The 20958-nt window shown below is 39.6% G+C and overlaps 1 protein-coding gene across 1 annotated transcript; it reads left to right on the top strand.

Annotated features, from left to right (window-relative positions):
* The first annotated feature begins 15211 nt into the window (after positions 1-15211).
* LOC110870614 lies at positions 15212-16766 on the top strand. The gene is made up of 2 exons (XM_022119797.1): positions 15212-16362; positions 16418-16766. The coding sequence occupies exons 1-2, from the start codon at positions 15212-15214 to the stop codon at positions 16764-16766; spliced, it is 1500 nt and encodes a 499-aa protein (XP_021975489.1).
* Positions 16767-20958: the final 4192 nt, after the last annotated feature.

Genomic DNA, 20958 nt, shown 5'->3' with positions numbered 1-20958 from the left:
CTGCAAACGACAAGTATAGACATCCCAATACATCATCGTCTGCAAGAAATGTGCAAGGAAATCAAGCACAGAAAGGACCGGTTCGTCCTTCAGGGCCTGCAAAAGAAAATCCAACTGATCAGAAAGCTTTCTACATGAAGAGACAAACATGCTTCAATTGCGGCATTGCTGGTCACATTACTTGAAACTGCACACATCGTCCCTATATACCCTATCATGTGCAAAATCAGAGGGTTACACCAAAGGATAAATACCATTCTAAGCCAATGAAGGTATCTTCACCTAAGGCAATGAAGAATGTGAATCCCAAGGTTAAACCTTCTAATGGGGATTGGAACGCTGCAAAAAACAAACGCAAAGCTTTTTAGGAACAAAAACGTGTTTCTAAAACTAACAAACCTGAAACAGTTACAGTTGCTCAACCGAAGGCAACAAACACGTTTGTTAAACCGAAATAGATTTGGAAACCCAAATCCAAGGCAGCAACGTCTCCAATCCTTGAAAAGAAAGGGGACTTGTGTTTGAAGGAAGTGTCTTACTTTGATGCTTCAGGTAAACCCAGGACCACGATGGCCTGAGTACCCATGTCTTACTAATCTCCTTACTTTTCAGGAACAACTAAGGAGGAGCTGTTGACAATCTCTGGAATGTTGATAACGGTTATTCCAAAGATAAAAAACGGGTAACATTTCACTGTTGCAAAAAGTTCAAATTTTTCTTACAGGTGATATGTTTCCTTTGGAGGAGATAACAAAAGTAAGAAATGATCAGCAAAAGGTATCGTTTAAATTCAGTACTTTGAATTGAATTTGATTAGTTTTCAATCTAATGACGGAACGGTTAAGCAAAAATATTTTTTTCTTTTTCTTAGTTTATAACCTTGTACATAAAGCGTCCTTTCTCTAGTAAATGGTAAATTTGTGCATAAGATTTATGCACAATTTAGGGGGGAGAGGGACATATAGATAGATATAGAGTTTAGGGGGAGAAAACTCAAAAAAGAAAAATACAAAAAGAGTATATATATATGCATTGTTTTAGGGGGAGAAAATGAGAAAAATAAAAAAACATTTGAAAAATGAAAAAGTCAAAAAGATAAATTGCATGATATGGGAAGTGAAATAAATGTTCGTGTTAAAGGGCTTGACTAACACATGTAAGGTGCCATAGCTGAAAAGACTAGGATCTACTGCGATATGTCGATAGGCTTGACGCTCAAAATGATAAAAGATACTAAGTGATATAAACATAACGAACTATGTACCATGTGGGTAACATACCAACGGCGTATGATTTTATGGTCTTAAATCTTGCGTTGATTGATAGCCAACATCTGAGGTTTCGGGTCTTTATATCGTTGAGTAATCCGGGGATATCTTGGTTGTCCTTCTGTTGCATCCAGATTATATGTAGACCTAGACACAGTCAGGATATCTTACAAGATCCCAAGAGGACAAAAACCTTAAGGAATCAAATCTCAAAAATGAGAAAATTCCCAATGCGCAAAGAGCCAAATTCGTACCAAAAAAGGTATTTGCCTCGCCCTTGTTGGACACAATCATCGTGACTTGACCCGAACGGGTCGTTCAGAGGCGTTCTCCTATGTTTCAGGTGCAGAATAACAAGAAACGTAGGTAGAAATAGCTTGCACTTCACTTTAATCCACTGTTTTATTGATTTGTCAACGTTTACAGCTCAATCGTCACACCGGCAACACCTCAGTATAGAATTCAAGATTGTTCTAAATGATTTCGCTTATAGAGTATTTATAGTGATCAGGTTTCCCTTCAAGTGACATGTTCACATAAGCGAAACCTAATGTGAACACTCAAGTGAAACCTTCTAAGACCATTCAAGCGAAACCTCTATGTCTCTATAAGCGAAACCTGCTCACTAAACACATACATTCTCCTATTTTCTCGTAAAACACGCCCTAATCTATACAATGCAATGTAAGACTTGATCTAAGACGAAATCAACAGATGTAGTGCACCAACAGACTCCCCCTCAGATGTTGATGGAGTCGTTCATCACCATGCTGTGACCTCATATCTTCAGTCTTGATCAGTCTCTGGGCTTTTCTTTCTTTTTCTTCACCAAACAGACTCCCCCTCACGATTTGCTGGCATTCCTTTGTTCTTCAGCAACATCTTCAGGATCTTTGTCTGGACTTCACATGCTTTCAGGATCGATCAGACTGACTCAAACAGAAATCTTCAGGAATCAAAACCTGACACTTTATCTTCTGATCCAAGATCAAACCTGACTATTCCTGCACATTCTTAACCCAGCAATTAGATTTCTAAAAATTTACAACTTGAGAGCACCAACACTAACTCTCTCTCAACTCCATGTGCATCAACTACAACTCTCCCTCAAACTATGATGAACCACTTGATGATTTGACAGCTATATTTTGATAATTTGAAGCACTCCCCCTCACAACAAGATCATCATGTCTAGCACTAGGAATTTTGAAAATCAGCTTTCCAATATCTGTTGTCGAAAATCTTTTTGAATTTTTCTAAAGGAAAGAAACTGACACTATTTGTAAACACAAGAATGTAGAAGTGAAATATTTAAAAACATATTTTTGTGAGTTCGTGTAAGAGGATCATATCAGTTTATAAGACATGTCACTAACACCGTTAAGCTTGATTACATTTTCAGTTTAAAAAAATTCACCTAGATTGTCAGTATATCGGTCCACTGAAATTCTTACACAAAGTTCAATTGATCCGAGATACGATGTTAATGTTTTTAGATACTGACTTATACGTGTGTCTCACTACTTGAATATACTCCCGTATCCAGATCCCAATATTCAGTCTTACAGGTGAGTATACCACAGCTAATATCTGTATAGGGGTTAGATGCGAGGGCCGTGAGAGCTCAGGTCGATACTTCCGTATACGCAGAGAGATGAAGGCTTCGACTTTTCGGTGTGTCCCCTTTAGAGGATCTTTTGATTTCAACAGCAGCGACTATCAATTTTATTGTTTCATCAGCATGCTGAGGGCGAAGCTATATTTCAAGCTTTTGCGGAAAGCATTATCTGGGGACTAGGTCAGTACTTCCATACAGCAGAAGTCCCGGGATAATACCCCAGATATCACTGAGCATAAAGACCTAGTATCTCAGAATAAGGGACCTTTCAAACAAGATTTCAGGGGTTACCTATATATCCAAGTTTGTGTTAACCCACAGAACAAGCAAGTTTGAAATTTAGTTTATATCTCGTCACACAATTTACTAAGTGTGTAAAAACCTACTGGCACATCCTTAGTGAGATTGTTTATCACATTTTATCTTTACATTTCTTTAGCATGTTGTGACAGCCTACTGATGTACTATCATTTCCTCTTTTCACAACGAAACTCATTTTTGAATTTTATCATGTTTTTGTATTTTTTAAATTTTCAAATGTTTTTGGATTTTCTGAAATTTCCCTACTCCCCCTAAAATGCAAACACATTTCAAAGGAAATTTGAAAATAACTACTAGACTCTTGACCTACTAGAAACATGAAAAGTAAAAAGCAACACAAACTGTACAGAAACTTGACAACTGATATCGAATCGCATCAAATCTCCATTCACTAGGCATAAACAATCTGAACTCCCCCTATCAACAAACCATTTTCTCATTTAGATCTCAAAACACTTAAGTTTGTTTTAATCGAAATGATTTTTCCGGAAAATGAGTTTGTTATTATCACTTTTAAGTTTACCACTTGTTAATCATGGGGATATGGTTCATCATCTTGTTTATCAATCTCATATGTATAGTAAATCAAGTACAACTTAATGTCCCTGATTTACCATTTGCAGTTAAGAATCCTCTGATCCACTTGAAAATAATAACCACTTGAAAGTATAACCAAACAAATACCACTTGTAGGTTTTCCTGTAGGAATGAGACATCTACAGAAACCTCTTTACCACTTGTCAAATTAGTTAGAAAGATGCCGATTCCTGCTTCTCAATTACCAACCTGGAAGCTCCGGCGTAGTCCTTTCACCTGTAAACATTCAAACACTATTCAAAATCTTTCAAACAAACTTTACAAACACTAGAATGATGTCGATTCCTGATCCACGATATAAACTTGGGATCTCCGGCATAGTCCTAAGACTTCATGGAAAGCAGACTTCCATCCAAGTCTTTTCAGACTTGATGGCTTTCAACTCTTGCGCAGTGGGGTTGTATGTTGCCTTTTTAGTCACATAAAAATCTTTAACCCCCTTTGCTTTTCCACTCAACATTTTCCCAAAAATCTTTTTAACATTCCCGTTGAATGTTTTCTCGACATCAAAATCTTTTTTCTCATTATAAAACTGATCTGAAATCTCTGTTTTACCAACTTTCTTTTTAATCTCCTCAAATTTCAGTGATGGAAAATCATCATTATTCACCGAAATTTTCTCCTCAACTTGTGGCTCTTCTGGCTTTGTAGAACCAGATTCATCGCCGACATTCACATCAACTTTCTTAACAACCCACATTTGGTTGTCTTTTCCTTTCTTTTCATACATATTCTTCTTTGAACATTCACCAACCTCATAAGTTGAGTTTTCAAAAACTTCAAATTTTTCAGTTGGTGGTTCAATATCAACAACTTTTTCTTTTAATTTCTGAGAAACTCCCTGTTTTGTTTTTGCAATCTTTGAACAATTCCATGCAATGTGACCAGCTTCATTGCACTTGTAACAGGTTCGAGTCTCTCTTTGATAAAACACTTCAGTTCCATTCCTTCTCTTCTCAGCAAGAAACTCCTGGTTCGATTGTTTCCAGAACGGTTTCTTCTGTTCATTTTCTGATTTCCACCTGAAACAAATTTTGTTCTTGTTTTAGTATTTTCTCATTTTTTATGATTTTCTGGTGGAACAAAACCTAATCCTTTCTTTTTATAGCTACGATTTTGGTTAGGTTTCTTTTGAAAACTGGAACCAGAATTGTAACCTTTTTTCTTGTTTAACCGTTGTTGAACTCTTGAAGTATATTTTTTAGATTTTTCAAAACTTTTCAAAACTTTCAATTCAGGAATACTAATCTCTATTAGTGTGAAAGTTTTGTTAATCAATTCCGTTTTAGTACTCATTATTGGGAACTCTTTATTATAATATAATTTTTCAGAACCATTCAAAGTATAAACAACTTCGAATGTTTCATCATTCAAATTTGCCTTTGATAACAAAAATTCTTTACTATAAGACCGTTTGACCGACGAATTTTCTTTGTTGACTGACGAACTTGACTTTCCAGACTCAGACTTTGACTCAGATTCCTCATCAGTATCCAACACTTGATCAACCACCTTTTTGATTAACTCAGACTCATGATCGGTATCAGACGAGGTAAACGTGACATCAATGTTATCTGGTAAAACGTCAGTTGTGTCGGTTTTAAGCTTAATATTGACCGCTTTTTCAAGTTGCTCCTCGTTTGGTTTTCTATTAGAGTACCCTTCCCAAATTGGAGGTGGACACTTGTTATAGCTAACACTCGGTTTCTTACCACAATCTTTCTTCTTCTTCGGCTTCTCGTCTTGAAAAGCTTCCATTCCTGCAATAGTTGGGTAAATTCGATCAATGAGATAATCAGAACTAGAATAACTTTGAAGTAAATGTCTAATTCTCTCATTTTCGATCTTCTCGGTCTCCAACTCTTGCTTCCACTTGGCACTTTCTTCGATGTAGAAGTTGATGGCTTTCTGCTTTGACATCATCACTGCATTCATCATCGTCAGTGCTTGTTCTCTCTCTGAGTTTGTCTTTTGAAGACCGGTTACTGTTTTGTTCAAGACATCATATGATTCTTTTACGTAGTTGAGATTGAACAATAACTACTCCTTCTTCTTCTCGTACTCAGCTATTATGTCATCATTTGCTACACATTCCTTCCAAGCTTCCAAACACTTTTCGCAAGGCTTTACAACTTCAACAATCTTCTCAACTTCGATTGTTTTCACCACTTCTATCACTTTTTCTTCTTCTTTTACCTTCTCAGCTTCAGACATCTTTTCTTCACTCACCTGCTCAGTCTTTTCATTTTCCTCAGCATCACTTTCAACATTTTCATTCTGAACAACTTCTTCAATCTTCACTTGTTGTTCTTTAGCAGCTCGTTTCTCCTTCAGTTTCTCCATTCGATCTGCAAAATAGAAATGAAAACTTTCAGGAGAAAGATGAAATTTAGCAACATTAATATGTTTCTCCTCCTCATCATCACTGCTACTATCAACTGGTGACTGATCAAACTGTACAGACTTTTTAGATTCAGCATCTGATGAACCAGAATCAGATGGAGTTTGATCAAATACAACTTCTTTTTCAGAACTAGCAACACTTTCAACACTCTCATCTGAACACACTAAAATTTCCTCAACATTTTCTGAAAGTTTATCACTACTTTCTGAATTTTCATCAGATGTAACAGACTTTTCATCCTCACTCGTCACATTCACTCCAATAGACTTCATCCATGTAGCAAACATGTCGGGCTCTCTGACAATCTTGGCGATAAAGTCTTTGAACTCTCCTTTTTCATCAACAAACATATCCCAGCTGAAGCCTTCAGGTAGTCTCTCATCATCTTGATCAACTATACAGGCTTTGCTATCAGGAGATATATATTTGTCCCAGCTGAAGTCCACTAAACATGCTCTCTTAGAATCTTCAATCTTCCTACCATGAGACGTCTGTGAGTCTTGTGATTGACCAACCTGCTGAAAAATGGCTTTCCGGTAGTAGTCGTCTTTTCCGAACGGATTCTGAGCTCCGCTAGCTTCTCTACCCTTGCACTCCCGTTTGAAATGGCCTTTCTCCCTGCATCGAAAACAAGTAACTTTAGATTTATCAAAACCTAAAGTAGATACATGAGCATCAAGAAAGTCATTTCTCCCGGTGATTGTTTTGAACTTCTTAGCACGTCGAAGAACACTTGCAAGACACCATTTGATATCCATGAGTTCCATTTCTTCGGCGTCTATCTGATCGTAATCCTCCTTTGTAAGCATAGGATTTCCGATCCGACCAGCAACAAGACCCTCATAGGATAACAATACAGAACCAAGAAGTGCCATGTGGTCTTTAGCAGTATCCTCAGAAAAACTTTGACCTTCTGGAAGATTTAGAGCTATGTTGCACTGAATCACGTATCCATTTCCTGTCTTTATACCCTGAGACTGAAAGCTTGTATTTATCTCTTTAGGATTTACACTTGGAAATGATGAGAATCCGTTGCTGCTTTTTGTTGAACTCTGATCAACTTTTTCCGTTGAATCACCAGCACTGAAAGCAGTTTGGATTTTCGGACTTCTCTCAGCTTCAGGAACTGGAATGCTACCTTTATAGTACATCTTCACATCCTGTTGACTACTTGGACTGTTCATCCTGGCGATCTTCTGCTGTTCCAGATCCTGACTCTCAATCTTTTCGATGAACTGTGAGATCGTCAACCCATCATAAACACCCGTGTTCTTCAGAATCATCAGATATGTTCCCCACTCTTTCTGTGGTAGAGCATCGGCTAGCTTGTCTACCCACTCTTCACGATCTTTTTCAACACCCAACATCGACAATGATCGCACTAAGTGACAGTATCTCTCAATCAGCTTCTTTGTATCCTCTCCCGGTAAGCTGCTGAACAGATCAAACTCTTTCTTAAGTAGCGCCTTCTTGCTCTTTATCATGTTCTAGCTTCCCTCAAATTTAACTTTAAGAGCATCCCATATCGACTTTGCAGTTTTGTCGTGCTGTAGCAGAATGAATATATCTTCTTTGATCGCTTGCTGCAATAAACTAATCATCATCTTCTCGGCTTTGTACATCACCCGTTCCTGATCCGTGAATTCGGATAACTGTTTGATAACCTGCAATTCTGTTCGAGGCAACACATACTTCTTTAATATACACTCCCATGATCTAAGATGATTTTCCTGAACCCAGTTCTCGAATCTATCTTTCCACCCGTAATATTCTTCGATACTCATCAATTTCGGGGGCTTTTGGGTGGTTCCCGTCTCATTCTCTAAGTTCATGGCCTGAGCAATCGCAGCTGGAGTAGACGGAGTAGCGAACGCGTTGTAAAACTCTGAATCCATGATGACTTTGCACGTTTTTCAAAAAACAGTGACGAATAAGCGAAATTACTGATGTTCACACAAGCGAAAACTAGAGTTTGTCCGAATAAGCGAAACCCTGATTGTCCTTTGAAGCGGAACCTGTTGATATCCTTTGAAGCGGAAACTGAGATGTTTAGATAAGCGAAACTGTTATGTTCACAGAAGCGAAACCACTAAACTGCACTTGAAGCGAAACTGTTAAAGCGGAAACTCTGATATATTCCTTGAAGTGGAACCCTAGTGTACTCAGAAGCGAAACTTCACTTATTGTGACACACAAGCGGAACTACCACGTAATTTGAAGCGGAACCTTTGATTTTTGTGACACACAAGCGAAACCTTATGTAGTTTGTAGCGGAACTTCACAAGCGAAAACCCAAATTGTCAGTTGAAGCGAGACCTTTCAAGCGAATCAATCAAATGTTCAAACAAGCGGAACCTAGTTCGAAGAAAGTTTGACCCATTTTTAGTCCGAATTTTGGCATGAAACTTTCCAGGGTTTGTTAATGGTCCGTAACACACAATCTGTGCAATTTTGATCCAAGTCACAACTTTCTGAAATGAAACTAGAAGGTGTAGAAGAAAGAAACAATGATGATATCCAGCTAATTTCTGTAGAAAACCTCCTCCCATGCTCTGATACCACTTGTAGGATCGTGACTTGACCCGAACGAGTCGTTCAGAGGCGTTCTCCTATGTTTCAGGTGCGGAATAACAAGAAACGTAGGTAGAAATAGATTGCACTTCATTTTAATCCACTGTTTTATTGATTTGTCAACTTTTACAGCTCAATCGTCACACCGGCAGCACCTCGGTATGGAATTCAAGATTGTTCTAAATGATTTCGCTTATAGAGTATTTATAGTGATCAGGTTTCGCTTCAAGTGACATGTTCACATAAGCGAAACCTTATGTGAACACTCAAGCGAAATCTTCTAAGACCATTCAAGCGAAACCTCTATGTCTCTATAAGCGAAACCTGCTCACTAAACACATACATTCTCCTATTTTCTCGTAAAACACGCCCTAATCTATACAATGCCATGTAAGACTTGATCTAAGACGAAATCAACAGATGTAGTGCACCAACACTCTAGTAAATGGTAAATTTGCACATAAGATTTATGCACAAATTTAGGGGGGAGAGGGACATATAGATAGATATAGGGTTTAGGGGGAGAAAACTCAGAAAAGAAAAATACAAAAAGAGTTTGTTGTATATATATATGCATTGTTTTAGGGGGAGAAAATGAGAAAAATACAAAAACATTTGAAAAATGAAAAAGTCAAAAAGATAAATTGCATGATATGGGAAGTGAAATAAATGTTCGTGTTAAAGGGCTTGACTAACACATGTAAGGTGCCATAGCTGAAAAGACTAGGATCTATTACGATATGTCGATAGGCTTGACGCTCAAAATGATAAAAGATACTAAGTGATATAAACATAACGAACTATGTACCATGTGGGTAACATACCAACGGCGTATGATTTTATGGTCTTAAATCTTGCGTTGATTGATAGCCAACATCCGAGGTTTCGGGTCTTTATATCGTTGAGTAATCCGGGGATATCTTGGCTGTCCTTCTGTTGCATCCAGATTATATGTAGACCTAGACACAGTCAGGATATCTTACAAGATCCCAAGAGGACAAAAACCTTAAGGAATCAAATCTCAAAAATGAGAAAATTCCCAATGCTCAAAGAGCCAAATTCGTACCAAAAAAGGTATTTGCCTCGCCCTCGTTGGACACAATCATTGGTCACTCTAGTGTACGAAGGTACTGACCTGTCACCAATGGCCTAACGTTGTAAATCAAAAAGTATGACATCAATATACTCACCTGTTTCGATGAATCGTTGTGCTTACCTTGATCGTGGGGGTATGCCTTGGAATGGGACACACGGGTATAATAGTATAATATTACCTTAAGCATATCACGAAGTTGAAAAATTGAAAGTTGAGCGTTAAAGTTTAAGTGGACAAACATAATGGCAATCGCATAGACCAGTTTGATTAGGCTCGTGCTGAAAAGTGTTCCTTAGTCTGCCTGAGAACGAATTTTGATCTCATTGCAATTGTAATTGTATATTATGGTAGTTGTTTATATTTTGAGTTTTTAGTTCTTACAAATTATAAAAAAAAAATCGAAAATAAATAGTGTCTTGCTTTTCTATAAAACAAAAGAAAATGTAGAAGAAGATGATTAAAACAGTTGTTTGTGAGCTAAGACTCATTTAAAAACGACTGAGACAAGCTCCAAGTGATCCTGCTCAATGTTGGTTTGAGAGAGATTTTTGGGTGTTGAAGGTTTAGAAGTGAAAGAATGGACTTGTATTTATAGACTGAAAGTGGTAGTTTAGGATGGATGCACTTCGGACAAATGGACCAATCCCATTCGCATGAAGGTGCCAGGCCCAATGTCCAATTTTGTTTGATCATGTCGGTTTTAAGCGTATAAGTGCAATGTATAAGTGTTGTGCAGAAGTAAAGGAATGTATAAATGTATTTTGTATATATAATGAGTATGAATACGCATGAATTTGCAAGTAAATGGTATTAAGTATGTATGTAACACGAATCATCGACAAGTATGCATGAATAATGAATAACGCAAGTATATAAATGATGAAATTTTCATTCTGATCCAACTCTCAGATTACAACGTTTGGAATGAAATACGAATACAAAGGGATACAAGTTTCCATAAATGGAAAGTACAAACAAACTTGCTAAATAAGGAATTTACAAAAAGCGAGGCGTTACAATCACCCTCTGTTTTAACAGTAAGCCCCTCTTCTTCTATTTGCTAATTCACTACCTTATTTTATCTGAATTATTATTTACCTTTCACTTCGATAACTTAAATATTGATTTCTTCTGAATGAAGAAACGTGAATTTTGAATTGGGCATGAGAAGCAGTAATTTTTGACTTTTGCACCTCCGCAATTTCGTTTAATAATCGTTCAAAAAGGAAAGATGTGCAGATTCTAGAAGACTTAGATTCAGCCGATAAAAGGGAAGGGGTGGTGGTGATGGTTGGCGGCAGATGGTGGTGGTTGACGGTGGGGAAGTAGTGGTGGTTGTTTTACAGATGGTGGTGGTTGATGGCGGGGCGACGGTGGTGGTCGTTGTTTTAATTTAGAGACATTTTAAATAAAAGCGTGAAATGACCCAAATACCCTTAAGTGAATAGACTTAACTTAATTTTTTAACCTAGTTAGTGCTAAAGGACGAAATATGTAATGAGTTTTCCAAATAAAGGATTGTGACTGTAATTATTGAAGTTAAAGGTTACCCATTACAACCCGCTACAAACATAAAGGACGAAAAATGTAATTTACCCTTAAAATTTGAACACTAACTTAAAACGGGATCACTTGTTTAGAAGTACTTCTATAATGATAGTTAATGAAATATCTGTGCTCAATGCTTGAGCCCGACTTTAACCCTTTAACTTTTCGTTTTAAGATTTTTGGTCCCTTTTTCTCCATGTGTCATATACAAACACGCACTCTCCTCTATCTCTCTTCTCTACAACCAGTGGCGCAGGATAGAAGGGGCCGGGGGCGGGTGAGGAGCGCCCGACCCGTCGAACTTTTCGCTCATTAGTGTACGGTATGTAGTTTTCGTACAGAATTTTTTAGGTATATACGTTTTCGACCCCTCAATTTTATAATTTTTTTAGGTATATAAATTTTCGAACCCCGGTCAGAAATCTCATATCAGAACCAAGCGACTTCTGAGTATTGTTATTATCTCATCGGCAGTTTCTTTGTTTTATATGTCCACACTACCGTAAACCCGATTGATGTTTCGGTTTCTCCTTTTTCATCTCAGGCACCTTCGGTGACAACACCCATTTGTTGTTCCGTTAGCACAACATCCTTGAAATCGATCACAAGGTAAGTAGTTACTGATTCCGAACAACCGTTAGTAGCAAAATCGAGATTAGGGGTAAGGATCTCACGGATTCCAAACAACCGTCAGATAATCGAATTTAAGAACCCCTAACGATTGAGAGTCAGAAATCACACTTTAATGACGATAAAATCTAGGAACTACAGAATTTTGAATTTCTCATTATATCAGTCACGGATCACCCTCGATTATGACTGGAATCTGCCACTGAAGTTTGTCCACAGTCTCCGGTTTAAACCCTTTTGATAACAAGGGTTTATTAAAAGTTTAAAACACTATTGGCCACCAAACTTTAATAACTAATCCATTGTTCAACGTCATTTGTCACCAAAAGTCGCCATGGTTAACCACCGTTTGACCATCGACATCCTCACTAAAAGCTGCTGGCAAAAATTTGCTACCACCACCAAATCCTCTCAAATTTCATCTACAACTAGTTAAATTTCTGCCCACGCGTTGCGGCGGGGACCCAATGACTGCAAAACGCGTGCCAGTAATGGCAAGTAGATACCGAATATCAAAACATAAATAAAAATGTCGTGAAAACGATAGTCAATCCGTCCTAAAAAAGCGATTTTAAATAACCAAATATATAATAATAGGACCCACACGTCCTACACGTTAGAAATTCGGTTGTTTTCAGTTTAGTTATTACGGTGCTAACACGTTAAAATATGGATGAGCTCGGTACCGGTAACGACACCAAAAGTATAGATCCGGAAAATCATCGAAATTAGGTACCGGCACCGAAAATGCTCGGTACAATACGCTATGGTATTTGAAGGTAAAAATCAATAAATATAGGTATGGTGCTAGACCGGTGTCGAACCGAAAGTACCGATTCTGAAAACGCCAAAAGGTGGGTACCAAATTGGTACCGAAAATGATTTGGTATAGTAAATTTGGTACCGATACGATACCGGTTTGATTACAGGATTTGATACGATTTGCTCATCAATAATCTAAATATCTAAGTTAATTTTATATGCTACAATTCATTCATTACGTAAAAAGACAAAAAATAAAGCAAAATAAGCTGTTGTGTATATAAAACCTCATTCAAACGAAATACAGTTTACTTACTGTGTGTATGAAAAGTAATCTAAACTGTGGAATTACTTGCATTGCTACGTTGCTACAGCATTTGATGAGCTTGGTACCAACCGGTACCTAAAATACCGTTACCGAAATCCCCAAAAGTGGGTACCGGTACCGAATATACCTGGTACAGTACGGCTTGATACGGTCGGTACTGGTACGGCACTGGTATTTGAGGGTAAAATCCGATGAATACCGGTGCCGAACGGATACCGAAAATACACTTAGTTTGATAAATTTGATACCGATAACCGGTACCCGATACTATTCATTCATTATTGTTCATTGACTTCTTTTTTAACATAGGTAATTCACTTCTTTTTTAATATTTATTTATTACTGTTTATTGACTTCTCTTTTTTAATATATAGGTAATAGGTAATTTATTACTGTTTATTGACTTTTCTTTTTTAATATATAGGTAATAGGTAACGGTGACTGTTGTAGTTATACTGACCGAGGATAATGCATAATCAAAAGAAGAGTAGCAAGACTTCGATAATCTCAAGATTCTCTAAATAAAACACGTAGTAGACTCCACGTATCCATTATACTGATTTGTCCATGTTTAAAGGCTCCATGTTTCTTTACTAAATCTCATATCAAAATACTCCACTATTGTTTTATTCTTTTCTTTTGTGAATATTTTAAGAGTTAATTGCTCGGATGGTCCCGTGGTTTCACGTTTAGTCCCCACATTTTGAAAATAGCATGTATGCTCCCTATGGTTTGTCATTTTGTTACTCGGATAGTCCCCCAACATTACTCTGGGGACTATCCGAGTAACAAAATGACAAACCATAGGGAGCATACCTGCTATTTTCAAACTAACTGACATCTACTCAGGGACTATCCGAGTAACAAAATGACAAACCACAGGGAGCATACCTGCTATTTTCAAAAGATGGGGACTAAACGTGAAAAAAGTTGAAACCACAGGGACCATCTGAGCAATTAACTCATATTTTAATTTTCATTTAAAGGTTTATTTCTGTACTTTTATACTACCTCAAAACTTTTGTAAAAAAAACTCAGTTTAACCTCTGATAGCCCTTTACGTTAAGAAAATATCATTTTCATCTCCTTTTAACTTTCTATACATTTTATATTTTCATCTCCTTTTAACTTTCTACACATTTTATAAAATGTCAGTTAAACACTGATACAGATAATGCAGCACCAACAACCCAACCGATGGAACTATCGAGCTCGGCCGAAGGTGGCTAAAGGAAGTGGATTAACAGCAAACTTATCCAACCACTTTTAATTTAGTATTATCTTTTAACTTTGTTTTTTTAAACAATTGTTTGGTTTTTCTTTTTCTTTTATTTCTTTGGTATTTAAACTTTGTAATTGGTTGGATAAGAGTTAGTGGAATTTTATGCAAATCTCTCTTTGAGTTTCCATCGAACAGGCTCGTTCGATCTTCTTCTTCCTTGGGCAATTAAGGGGAAGGTAATTAAGCTAGGGTTTTCTAGCTTCCACCGATACTATCCGTATCAAGTGGTATCAGCAGCTTCAGGTTGCCGGGATGTCGGATGCAAGGAGAGACCGTAGGCAGAACCGCAGATTCGCCGCCGGAGGCAGCGGCAATGATCGACGTGATCCTCGCGACATCGAAATTGACAGACTCAATCAGCGGATTCGTGAACTCGAATTGATTCACCAGCCGTTTGACGATCTTTATAACCAAGAGTATGTGGACGACGATCGCACCAACACCAACTCGGTCATATGGGATGATTATGACCGGCAGGAACCTTTCCACAACATCTTCGCCAATCGATACAACCCTCCACAGCCACAGGAGCCGCCCCCTGTTGATCCGATCCGGGCTTTGGGTCTACGTACGGAAATCCCGGAGTTCGAAGGCCGTATGCAACCCGATGAATTCATTGACTGACTCCATACCGTTGAACGAATTTTTGACCTACGTCAGGTACCATACTCTTTAAAAGTTAAATTAGTGGCTATTCGCTTGCGCAAATATGCGTCGTTATGGTGGGAGCACGTGCAAAAAACACGCTATAGGGAAGGGAAACATAAGGTTGACTCGTGGGACAAGATGAAACGTCTCATGCGTGCTAAGTTTTTACCAATTAATCACAAACAGGATTCCTTTTTGGAATACCATAACCTGAAACAGGGCAATTCGTCGGTTGAAGATTTCATTGTTTTGTTCGAACAATTGCGTATGCGTTTTGATGTGGATGAAGATGATGAACAGGTCATTGCACGTTTTCTTGGGGGTCTTCGATCGGAAATCTCCGATGTCGTTCACCTCCAACAGTTCTGGTCTTTTGCGAACGTGTGTCTTTTAGCAAAAAAGGTGGAAAAACAACTAAGTGCTAAGTCGAAGGCCCAGCCGAGATTCTCTTCTAGCCAGGGGGTTCCACCCTCGTCCTCCACTGCCAAAGCCGAGGGCACCAAACCGTCAGCCCCAACTACACCGGTCATCCCTTCGGGTCAGGCATCGGGTACGCAGCGATGTTACAAATGTAACGGGATTGGCCATTTGAAGAGGGAATGTCCAAATAAACAGGTCGTGGCCTTACTCGATGACACCACCCCCACTTTTGATCACGACCCTGACTCTGATTCAGACTCTCCGGCAGAAGTTATCTACCCCGACAAGGGGGAAGCTTTGGTTTTACAACGTTTACTACATGCAACGGTTGCTGATCCTTCTGATGATACTGCCTGGCTCCGTACCACTATTTTCTGGACGAAGTGTACCTCTAAAGGTAAAATCTGTAATGTTATTATTGAGAGTGGGAGCTGCGAAAATATCGTGTCCACAACTATGGTTGATAAATTAAAATTGCCACTTCATGATCACCCGGAGTCGTATCAACTTACTTGGTTAAAGAAAAGTAACCTTCTTAAAGTCACTCACCGTTGCCTAGTTCAGTTCTCAATTGGAAATAAATATTCGGATGAGGTCTGGTGTGAGGTCCTACCAATGGATGCGTGTCACATTCTTTTGGGCCGTCCTTGGCAATACGACCGTAGGGCAAAACACGACGGCTTTCGTAACACTTATTCCTTTAAAAAGGATGGGGTTAATATTACCCTCGCCCCGTGTGACCCACGCCAAGAGGGCGCAGCTTCGATGTTGGTTACCCGATCGGTTTTCTCTTCTTTGGCTAGGGCCGAGCCTCCACAGGTGATTTTTGGTCTACTTATTACCGAGCCAAACCGAATGTTCCTACCGAGGTACGTCCATTGTTGCATGAATTTAGCGATATTTTTCCGGATGACATACCTGCAGTTTACCTATGTTACGTGATATCCAACATTGCATTGATTTCCTACCGGGTGCAAGTATTCCAAACAAACCAGCTTACTGTATGAACCCGAAGGAATACAATGATTTGCATCAACAGGTTGCTGAGCTATTGGAAAAGGGTCTTATTCGTGAGAGCATGAGCCCGTGTGCCGTTCCGGCTTTGTTGGTGCCGAAGCCTAATGGCACATTCCGTATGTGTGTCGATAGTCGGGCAGTTAATAAAATCACCATTAAATACCGCTTTCCGATACCGAGGTTCGATGATTTGTTGGACCATTTGCATGGGTCTAAAATCTTTTCTAAAATAGATTTACGAAGCGGCTACCACTAGATTCGCATGAGGTAGGGGGATGAATGGAAGACCGCTTTTAAAACAAGGGACGGGTTATATGAGTGGCTGGTTATGCCCTTTGGTTTATCAAACGCCCCAAGTAATTTTATGCGTTTAATGAACCATATTTTTAAGAGTTTCATCGGCAAATGTTTCGTCGTTTCTTCGACGACATCCTCGTATATAGTGCCACCGTCGAACAACACTTGGCGGATTTACAACAGGTTTTCTCTGTCCTTAGAGATCAAAAACTATATGCCAATGGAAAAAATGTCATTTTTTTACGAACGAGGTTATTTTCTTGGGTTATTTGGTGTCGGGTGACGGAATCCGAATGGATGATTCGAAAGTTGCGGCTATTACTTCGTGGCCTACTCCCACTTCTTTGCATGATGTACGAAGCTTCCACAGGTTGGCTTCGTTTTACAGACGGTTTATAAAGAATTTTAGTACGATAGTCGCTCCGATAACTGAGTGTTTAAAGGCAGCCCGTTTTGTGTGGACACCCGAGGCCGAAGCAGCCTTCACAGCCCTTAAAGAGGCTGTCACTAAAGCCCCATGTTTCGCATTACCGGATTTCTCGATGGTCTTTCAGGTTGAGTGTGATGCATCTGGCTTAGGTATTGGCGGCGTACTTAGTCAACGCTCTCGACCCATTGCTTTATTTAGTGAAAAGCTCAGCGACACACGCCAGAGGTATAGCACTTATGACAAGGAATTTTACGCCATCGTACGAAGTTTGGAGTATTGGCATCACTACCTGCTTCCGGCTGAATTTGTCCTTTACTCGGATCACCAAGCTCTAAAATTTATTCAAGGTCAGGCTAAACTCAACCCGCGCCACGCTAAATGGGTTGAAACATTGCAGGATTTCAGTTTTGTTATTTGGCACAAATCGGGGTCGGCAAACTCGGTTGCCGATGCGTTGAGCAGGCGACCATCACTCACTGTTACCTCCTCTTTTGTGGTCAACGGGTTTGACTCCTTCAAAGCTTTATATTGTGATGATCCTGATTTTCATGTTATTTGGCAACATACGAGTAACGGCGAATATAAGTCATTTTTTCGTAAAGATAATTTCTTATTCCGAGGAAGTCGTCTATGTGTTCCTTTTTGTTCGTCTAGGGAGGCGATTGTGTTGGAATGTCACCAAGGGGCCTTAGCGGGACATTTTGGTCGGGATAAAACTCTTGCACTCGTGAAGGATCGGTTTTATTGGCCCAACATGGCAAAAACCGTGTCTATAGTTGTGGCTCGATGCCGGGTTTGTCACGTCGCAAAAATGAGGCACTCCAATCAGGGGCTATATTCTCCATTACCTGTTCCGGATCACCCGTGGGAGGATGTAAGTATCGATTTTGTTTTGGGGTTGCCTTTAACTCAACGGAAAAAAGACTCTATAATGGTTGTCGTAGATCGGTTTTCAAAAATGGCCCACTTTGTTGTGTCAAAACATATGACGCCTCTCAGATTGCAAGGCTTTATTTTGATGAAATTGTTCATTTGCATGGCGTACCGAAAACGATTACCTCGGATCGAGATGTTAAGTTTGTTAGCCACTTCTGGCGTACTTTATGGAAGCATTTAGGGGCAAAATTACAGTTTAGTAGTTCCCACCATCCTCAAACGGATGGCCAGACGGAGGTAACTAATCGTACTTTGGGTAATTTGTTACGAACTTTGGTGGGTGATCATCCAAAAAAGTGGGATCTCGTCCTTCCACAGGCCGAATTTGCATATAACCGCTCCAATCATAGTTCTACAGGCCAGAGTCCATTCATGGTCGTGTATGGTCGAAATCCGTTTACTGCTCTTGATTTAGCAGCTTACCCAGAAGTAGACCATTTTAGTGCAGAAGGAGAAGAAAGGGCCATCCAAATTAAGCGGCTTCACGAACAAGTCAAAGAACAAATTATCAAACATAATTTGCAATATCAGTCGAGGGCTAACCTACATCGGCGAAAGGTGGTCTTTAATGAAGGTGATTTGGTTTGGATTTTTTTTGCGCAAAGATCGTTTTCTTACAGGAAGGAGTGGTAAGCTAAATCCCCGTGCCGATGGACCTTTTCGGGTTTTAAAACGCATTAATGATAATGCGTATAAAATTGACTTGCCGGGCCACTACAAAGTTTCAGCTACTTTCAATGTCACTGAACTCTCTCCGTATGTACCGCCAGTTGATGATGACTCGGGGACGAGTCCTTTTTTAGAGGGGGAGGATGATACGGATAATGCAGCACCAACAACCCAACCGATGGAACTATCGAGCTCGGCCGAAGGTGGCTAAAGGAAGTGGATTAACAGCAAACTTATCCAACCACTTTTAATTTAGTATTATCTTTTAACTTTGTTTTTTTTAAACAATTGTTTTGTCACACCCCCAAAATCCCACCTGCGGAGTACTACCGCTTGGAGGCGTGACTGACCAGGATCCAGCCACCAATCATACTGAACAAGCATATAAATAGTTATAAAAGTTTAACCATCACGATTGGTGTTTCAAAACAAACAAGTTAAGTTGCAAGCGGAAGCATAAGTTTAAAGTTATAACATAAGTTCCAAAAGTTTCAAGTTTAACATATCATGTAGCAATCCCTGTCCCACAACGATCCTCCTCCATGCAAGTTCCAGTTGAGTACCTAGGGTCCTGCAAAGCATGTAGTAACGAGTCAACAACTAGTTGAGTGAGTTCACGGTTGGGTGTTTGTTTTAGTTATTCCGAAAACAGTTTCCTTTAGCTGGCATCCTGCCGTGGGGGTTACCCCATAGTTTAAAAACGTGACCAGTTCGTTCCCAGTTACTCCGGCACTCCGGCCGTGGGGGCTACCCCATGTAGTTATCAGGCATTTCGGCCGTGGGGGCTACCCCATGTACATCATCTGGCTCTCCAGCCGTGGGGGGCTACCCCATGTGTATACTAGACTCGTTACCGTATCGATTGCTGACTGTAGTCATGTTTATGTGCCCTGAAAACATCAATGTCTATCATCATTGACGTGCCCCAGATCCATTAGTTCACGCCCGTCCTCTGCGGCACGGTGTGAGGCTTGTCAGACCTAAATAGCGCTATCTAACTAATGACCCGCTCGCCATTGGCCCGGCGATTAGTCGATACAAAAAGGAGGGACTTCGTGATAGAGTTTTAGTCTAGTACGTTTATCCGTCCATCCGGACGAGGAATCACATTCCTGAACCACTGACGTCCTACCCAAGGTGGACGAGGAACCACGTTCCTTAACCCCGTTCCCAACCCAGGGAATCCCATGCTTTGTAAGGGTGTGAACTCACCTTGGTTTGCTCGGCAGTTAATCACAGAAAGTCAATCAAGTCGCAAGTAGTCAATAACGTCCTAACATGGTTATCACGTATAATCAGGTTCGAACCAAGTAGTGCACAAATGTTCAACACGTATGGCAGACACTTTTAACAGTTCACAGTTCACAGGTAACAGTCAATCACAAGTTCAAAGTCCAAACAGTTGGGCTCGTGATAACAGGCCCAAATAACTCATCAGCAGTAGCACAGAAGTTCCATAAATTCGGCCCACTAACTTAGGCCCAAGGTCTGGTCTCGAGTCGCAACCGGACTCGCAAGCATGGTCTCGAGTCATGCTGTGTGTTGATCATGGATGGTTGCGAGTCGCAACTGGTGTCGCAACCATGGTTTCGGTTCATCATGCTGAGGTCTCGAGTCGCAACGGGACTCGTAACCTGTGGTTTCGGCTTGTCCTGTTATGGTTGCGAGTCGCAACCGCGTGGTCTCGAGTCATCACGCTGTGGTTGCGAGTCGTAACCGGGTGATTGCGAGTCGGTAACAGTCGTTTTCAAGTTCACGTGTTGATGCAGATGGTCAGATTAATGGTACAGTATAATCAGGCCCAAATCCGGAAATAACCAATAGAATACCACTAACATATTTCCTAATCAGGTTATTAGTCAAAGATGGATCAAAATCACAAGGGTTTTCAATCTTCAACTATCATTCAAAGTGTTCTTCATACATTCAAAGCATATATTCAAGTTCTTCATAACATAAACAACACTTATTCACCCAAAAATCATGAACAACCATCAAGATACAATTTTCTAGCATGCATCCTACTTGACAACCATATTTATTAGCCGATTTTTCTTAGTATAAACACCCAAACTTTTCGGATCAAACCCAAATGCAACCAATATCATCATTCACC

The sequence above is a fragment of the Helianthus annuus genome, chromosome 8, assembly GCF_002127325.2.
Source record: "Helianthus annuus cultivar XRQ/B chromosome 8, HanXRQr2.0-SUNRISE, whole genome shotgun sequence".
In the NCBI taxonomy this organism is placed as follows: domain Eukaryota; kingdom Viridiplantae; phylum Streptophyta; class Magnoliopsida; order Asterales; family Asteraceae; genus Helianthus; species Helianthus annuus.
This window is presented reverse-complemented; position numbering and strand designations above follow the sequence as displayed.